Raw genomic sequence first — 7,372 nt, 5'->3', positions numbered from 1 at the left:
TATTCTTATTAAGGTGTGTCGGAACAACTGTTGGAATAAATCCATTTCAGGAGAAAAAAGTTTTTGTCTGTTAAATGAATCTTTCTTTTATTTTGAAATCAAAGTCTCTTCTGTTTCCTCAACGACTTTTTTCTGCTAAAAGAAACTTTCCAAATACGTTTGTTTTTTGTTAACCTTGCTAGGTTGGGGATTTAAATGTAGTAGTTGGAGCAGCCACTTTAAGAAGTAGTGGATGTATTTCTGACACGTGACCGAGTGACTTGACATGGGTCAAGAATGAGTCGGATGTGATGGGAGAAAATTTTGTTTTTAAAACTAAAACTTTCTGCAGAATCAGATTATTAATAAAACAAAAAGTGTTGTTTTCTTTTTCCTCTATTTTCGGTACAAACTGTCCCACGGAACGGTACCAGTCCACAACATGGGGGCTGGGGGACCCCTGGCTTAAATTATATTTTTATACCCAAATATGTTGAAGAATAAGCAGCCAATGATGAAATGATGTAAAGACGTGAAGCTAACCTGGAGGTGGTTTCTTCGTCATCAGAGCTGGGAATTCCTCCTCCTGGTCTGGGGGGGGTTCTGTGCTGGAGACTGGGATTAGCAGTGGGGGGTCTTTGCCGACACTCTGAGGCGGATCAGGATATCCATTTGCTAATCTGTTCATCTCTGCCGGGGCTGTAGCGCTGGAGTTGGGCTTGTTCCGGGTTTTCTCTGGGACGTTTTCCTTCTGCGCGGTCGTCTCCACGGAGATCGGATTTACGGCAGTGGTCACGCCTGGAGCTGTGGACGCAGACGTGGAGGCAGCTGCTGCGTTCTTCTGCTTTTTCTTCTTGCTGTTTTTGGGTGCAGGGGAGTCTGCGCTGGGAGTGGTGTTTGAAAGGGGGGCGGGGACAGTCGAAGACTTGTTGCTGTCGGTTTTGACGGTGAGGAGCGAGGAGATATCCAACATAGTGGGCACCGAGCGGAACTCCTGCTGCGTCATCCCGCCGCTCTCATCGTCAGAGAGAGAAGGAGAATGGCGAGGCACCGCTTTCATGTTCTCGCCGACTTTCTTTTTCTTGCGTGACGATACAGAGCTTGATGAAGAGAGGAGCTGAGGGCCGGACGGTGCTGATGAGACGGGGGGCGCGGGTCTGGAGGCAGGCGGAGGATGAGAGACGGGTGGAGCTACGGCTGTATGGCTGGACCACGCAGAAGTTGTGTTTGCTGCAGGTTTGCGGGGTCGGACTTTGGGAATAAGAGCAGGAAAATCCTCCTCTTGGAAAGAGGAAGTCTTCCTGGGCTGGGCGCAGTAGGCGGGGGTCATCGGGGTTGTGACAGCAGCAGCAGCAGCAGAGAGACTGGGGAACTCCTCCTCCTTCAGGGCTGCAGCACCTCCTACAGGAGCAGGCTTCACACTGGGAGGTAAAAAAAATACTTTTACATTTTTGCACAAAGAGAAATTGACCTCTTCGCTGTGGGCGGGACCGTCGCTGAGAGCGCTCCATTTATGCGCTCTCCCGCTAGCTTACAGTCCCAACCCAACATTACCAGAGCAATTAAAAAAAGTGACCAATATTAGAGCTATTCGTTCGTAGAGTTTTGAGCCAGATTCCAGCTCGGATGAGGAAACAAAGACATACATGGATCTATTTGTCACAATGGGGCAAAGCAGGGAGCTTGTGACCGGCCCAGTGTATTTTTTACATCCCAAATACGCTCCGTTTCATACGTTATATTTTCATCTATTCCTAATTCACAGAGATTTGAGAAGAAAAAAAACTCTGAAATTTATTTTCAAGCTTAATTTTCTTTCCAGCATCTGAAAAATGCCACAAGAACGTGTTAAAAAGAACATTTTCACCAGAGTGGGTCTACAGGTTACCTGGGGATTAATGCTGTAGCTCCTAAAGCTGGAAACTCGTCTTCATCACCTGGATTGGAGCTTTTCAATGTTTTCACTATCAAAAAAAGAGACAAAAGTTGGAACAGTGGTGTGTTTTCTACGATAGAGTATTAGGGCCATCCAAAAAAAAAGAAAAAGCAATATTACGAGATTAAAAGTAAAAAAGTCACGACTTTAAAAGATGTAAATTTACAAGAAAAAAGTCATCAATTTAGCCTGTGACTTTTAAAGTTATAAATATACTACTTAATTCTCATAATTTAACAGTAACATTTATTTCTCGTAAATTTACAAGATTTAAAGTCCTAATTTATTATTTTTTGATAAATTGACCCCAATACTCCTTTGTATGTTTTAATTTAAAATGAGATAATATAAAATTTAAACTTAAAACAAAGTAGGAATTTTATCCTCCTTTTATTTTACCTGGAGGTCTGTTAACCGTCTTGTTGTGTGCAGTGTTGTTTTTGGGCTCTTCTGGTTCTGTTCTGTCGGTCCGCTCCTCCCTGCTGTGTTTGGGAGTGCTCCTCTCCTGCACTGCAGCTCTCTCCGCCTGCCTTCGCATCGCCATGGAGGCTCTCAGAGCTGCCTCCACCTGCCTGTCCTCCTCTTCCCTTTCTCTGCTCAGAGAAATAAACAAAAAGTCAAACAACTGCAGAAATGTGACTAAAAGGTGACGAGTAAAACAGAATGACAGAACTGGTCGTTTGAACTCACCTGGAGTACCTCCAGCTCTTCTGTCCTCCTGGCGGCCTTCCTCTTCCTCCACGATGCTGCCGCATTTCCTCATAGTCCTCGCCTGTCACCATACCTGCACGGATTCTCTCGTTACTCACCTCTATTGAGACGCTTTAGTAACACATGACGGTGGCGTGGCGACCAACCTTCATTCCTCCTTTGTTGTCTCGGGGCATAGTTGAACTGCAGCTCGATTTGGCGGTTCTGTCGCGCCTCTGCTCTGTTCTTGCTGTGCGCTGCGGCCTTGTGGGCCTTGTAGTCGATCTCAGAGCGGAATGCGTGGGTAAACTGTTCTGTGGCGCAGCGACCTTCCTCACACAGATAGTGACTCTCTCGGAAGTGTTCGCTCAGATACTGATAGTCACTGTGGATAAGAAAAAAAAAAAGAAGTAATTTAGAATGAATAAAATTACCTAGAGGAGAAAAAAGCTTTTTTTTTTTTTAAATAAAAACCTGTAATATTCCTGAGAACCGTCTGCATCACAGAAATGGCAGAAATAATGGTCCCTGCGCAGATGCTTCAGCAGCTCGTCGTTATCGAGGTAACGGTCGTCACAGAACTTGCAGAGCGGGTGTCCTCGGTGGCTGGTGTCGTCTGGGTCGCCGTGAGCTCTGTGGCGAGCGAGCTCCTTGCGATTGTACCACTTCCGCTCGTGGGAAAAGATCTGATGGGAAATCAGAGAATTCTTGACTGAACAATTGAAGATTAAAAAATAAGAACAGACTTTTAAAGATGAAGAAAAAACAGACTTTTAGGAGTTTTTTCTAATTCAAATATTTTACAATTTCCTGCAAATCTAAAGCTATGTTTGGTGAAAATGACTTGTGATTATAAGAATGTTGCAAAACCAAGTCGTCAAACTATGATGTTCTAAGGTTTTGTAAAAATAAAAATGTTTCCCAAAGATGTAAAAACTAACCAAACATTTTCCTCTTTAAGTGATCTGGTGGAATTTTACCTTAAGGTGTTTTGTGCAGAGTTTGCAGCAAAACAGCTCATGCTGCTTCCTCATGTGCTGCTCCAGATCTTCAAACGTACAGAAGATCTTGGCCTCAGGACAGCGGGGGCATTCTGACAACATCAGACGCCTGATTTTTGGGAAGCAGATAACAAGAGAAATACTTCTGTTATGATATAAAGAGGTAAAACCTAAACCTAAAACAGCTGACTAGTAGTAGAGAAGCTTTGATATATCAGTTAATAAAATCTGGAGCTAATCAAAAGGGACATGAAATATGAATATTTAGTGGTCTTCACAACATTAGAAACAGAAAGGTGGAATTTTCATTAACTAACTTACTATCGGTTAAGCCTAAAGCTAACACAAAGCAAGTATTGTCTTTAAAAAAACAAATAAAGAAAAGAAAAATGTATGCAAAGATTTGATGAATCAATCATTTTTAAGTACAATTTTATTTAATTTTCACATTTTTAAACCCAGTCCTATCATGTAGGAAGAAGATCTGACTAGGATCAAATTATGAGAATAGAGCATCGGCTGATTTACTAAGTACTACATTTTCAAGAAACGCCTGAGAAAAGTTGGTTAGTCCATCAAGAAAAAATAAATTCCCTCAATAAACAAGAGTCATTTCATACCTGAACTGTGAATATATCTTCTCATCCCCAAAATAAATGTCATGTCTCTTCTCACATCGGAAATTCTGATAAGGTAGAGACTGAAAAGTCTCCAGTTTTTTCACAAACACCACCTGTGGCACAAAGAGACACGTTAAAGGAGGGGTAATGTTTAACAAACATTAGAAATCCTTCATTGTGGGCAACATATTGTTCTTCTTATGTTTAAGGGACTGTGTCATCCCAACCCAACTATTTTTGAGCGTTTAAGTGTATCATAATGTTAATTCTACACCAAAAAAAAAAAACACTCCAAAAATTGTATTTTTCTCAGAGTATTCCTCTAAAACCACGTCCTCAGGCTGGCACAAACCCATGCTTTCTCTGTGATGGGCAAAACGATTTAATTCTTGTTTTTAAATTTTGTTTAATTTTAAACATGATGTCATGAAATGGGCGGTACCCACAAAGAGCGAAGGGCAGTGCCTCAGAGATCGAGTCATCTCACCTCCCAGTTGGAAAAGGAGCTCATGAAAAAAGATCATGTTTCATAAAAAAAATGTGTTCTTTATTGTACCAAAGGTAATGCAATATCATACATATGGGTAGTTTGCTCTGAAAGGCTTAGAATAATGTGATAAAGACCCTTTAAAAGCAGAATAAGATTTGTTGGATTTTTAATCACAAGTTTAGCGCATTAAACAGGATTAAGATTGGGAATGTAGAATATTATCATTCTATGTTGGACTTTGATACATGAATATTAAACCAAATGGCTCATCCAATTTTGCTCAAGATTTAGCTTTATAGCTGATGGCATTATATTTTAAACAAAATTGTGTGGGATTTAATATGTTTTTCTTTTAATGTGCAGGTTTAGGTCTGTAAACCAGACTGCTTTTAAAGATAATTTCCTTTCAGTCTTGTAATATAAAATAAAGAAATTTAAAAAATCAGTGTAGACTGAATTATAAACTTAATCTGACCCAGAAATCACCTGATAGTTGATTACCATGGGTTTTGGTTAAGTGAAGTAAAAATAATTTGCAACTATATGGTGCCTAGTTATTACACATTTATATAGCTATATAGAATAGTCCTTGTACATATTATTTGAGCATGTAATTTTATATGTACTTGCACATGATGACTTCCCTAAAGAGCACATGTGGCTCACACTATTCTCAAACAGCTGACAGTGGGAGCCCAGATAAGCTACCAGCTGCAAGAAATCATAATCACTAACCGGAAGTTACAATTCCTGACAAATTAAAAGTCTTTCCAAATTTGTAGACATGCGTGAAAAGTAATGGGGAAAAAAACAGTCTATTTTACCGACGCGATAATAAAATACAGTTTTATTTTAAAAGTCTTTGTGTCTTATCTATAATATACTTTCAATCTCTAAATAAATGTGGCAAAGTGGAATGAAAGGACGCTGTCAGTTTTGTGTGCTGTGAAAACCTAGCTAGCTTCGCAGCATACTTAAAAAAATTAAACCATATTAGTTAGAAAATTAGTAGACGTTTTAATGTACTTATTAGATAAAGTATAGCCAATTACGCCAGTTAGTTTTGTGGACTATAATATGTCTAATAATGGACCTACAATACATAGGAAGATTATGCTAGCATTAGCTTGTTTGGCTAAAAGACTACGAAGATAAAAAATGTCAGTTTGGAGCATGGACCGCCATTTTTTTGGTCCGTTAAAATTACAATGTTTTAGCAGAGGCTAACACCTAACACATGCTACATACGTGCTTTCCCATTAAAAAAGACACTGCTCAGCTGTACGGCCTGCCTAGCTTAACCACACTCGGACCTCGGGTTACAGTAGAAGGGAAACCCGCACCTTGTCGAGCTCCTCCCGGCACACAGCGCAGTATTTCTGGTCGCATAGCACTCTCATCTTCGTGGAGCAACGATAGCAAACCGGGTGATCACATTTTCCCAAAGCGAAGATTTCGACGTCTTGACAACACAAGACACATGTCTTCTCTGGGTCTTTAGTTGAATCCATGTTGAGGGGAAAAGGCACAACTCAACGATTTAGGAAGTCCACAGCCGATGAAACGCTTACGTAACAACGAAAGCGTGAACTATCACCGGCTGACGCGTCGCGTACGGGCCGGAGCTTAGACGATTTATAAATCATGCGGATTGAGCAAACTACAAGACACTGGATCTTGCTTAACCCCATCCTATCGTTAGAGATCCACAAAAATATCTCGACTGATCCACGTGTGAAGTATGGTGTGCCGCCCGGTGTTTGCTGACGGAGGGGTTTGAAAACGCTCACGTGTTTCTTTTTTACTCTTAGGATTATTAATCTAAGAAAAAATACGTGGCTTCATAATGGTATATTTTATGTAAAATAATACATCATATTTTTAAACAAATTTTAAAAGTGATTTTGCTTTAAAATTATATATATATATATATAGTGTTGATTATTTTCAGATCCTAGTGGTATTTTAGTTGGCAAGAATTTTAAGACCCAATCCAATGGAATTTGTGTTTATTTTTTAAACATATTCTTGTACTATTTTCCACATAACAGATGACATGTATAAAGAAAATTAATGGTTAAATTTCATTTTTAATTGATTCTTTAGGCAATTCATTGTGAATCAGGAGCAGATGAAAAAAGCTTTCAGCTGTGATGTAGATGCTATGGTAAGCCACAAGCTACCTGCTCCGCTCCATTCTGATGCTTTCAGTGGGAGAAAAATATATCAATTTCATATATTATTATTGCTCACCCTTTTTGTTGCACCACTAATGTTAGGTTGCAGGTACGAGGGGTTTTACACTAGATGGAGAGAGAACAAACAAAGGGATAATGGGAAATGAGTGCAGGCTCATTCCGCACCAACATTACCAGCCACAACTCAGAGGTGACTTTCTAATGAACTACTGCTGCTTTGCAGAAACTCATTCATTCATTCATCTTCTTGACCGCTTCGTCCCTTCCGGGGTCGCAGGGGTGCCGGAGCCTAACCCGGCTGCTGGACAGGTTGCCAGTCTGTCGCAGGGCCTCAATCGCACACACATGCACTCTCACATTCACACCTAGGGGCAATTTAGAGTGACCAATTAACCTATGAAGCATGTTTTTGGGGAGTGGGAGGAAGCCGGAGTCCCCAGTGAAAACCCACGCATGCA

At 40.6% G+C, this 7,372-nt stretch overlaps 1 protein-coding gene across 1 annotated transcript in view; it reads right to left on the bottom strand.

Moving 5' to 3' along the window:
* The window catches only part of znf598 (zinc finger protein 598), an 8,989-nt gene extending 2,628 nt beyond the window's left edge, over nucleotides 1–6,361 (bottom strand). Inside the window, exons 1-9 of the mRNA XM_024272668.2 lie at nucleotides 6,060–6,361; nucleotides 4,227–4,339; nucleotides 3,586–3,715; nucleotides 3,080–3,291; nucleotides 2,773–2,990; nucleotides 2,606–2,699; nucleotides 2,315–2,508; nucleotides 1,868–1,943; nucleotides 523–1,400 (exon numbers count right to left, since the gene is read on the bottom strand). Of these exons, the coding sequence (XP_024128436.1) occupies nucleotides 523–1,400; nucleotides 1,868–1,943; nucleotides 2,315–2,508; nucleotides 2,606–2,699; nucleotides 2,773–2,990; nucleotides 3,080–3,291; nucleotides 3,586–3,715; nucleotides 4,227–4,339; nucleotides 6,060–6,227 (2,083 nt within the window). The 5' untranslated portion in view covers nucleotides 6,228–6,361. The remainder of the gene's footprint in view (nucleotides 1–522; nucleotides 1,401–1,867; nucleotides 1,944–2,314; nucleotides 2,509–2,605; nucleotides 2,700–2,772; nucleotides 2,991–3,079; nucleotides 3,292–3,585; nucleotides 3,716–4,226; nucleotides 4,340–6,059) is intronic.
* Between the last annotated feature and the right edge of the window lie 1,011 nt (nucleotides 6,362–7,372).

The sequence above is a fragment of the Oryzias melastigma genome, linkage group LG8 (assembly GCF_002922805.2).
Source record: "Oryzias melastigma strain HK-1 linkage group LG8, ASM292280v2, whole genome shotgun sequence".
NCBI lineage: Eukaryota > Metazoa > Chordata > Actinopteri > Beloniformes > Adrianichthyidae > Oryzias > Oryzias melastigma.
This window is presented reverse-complemented; position numbering and strand designations above follow the sequence as displayed.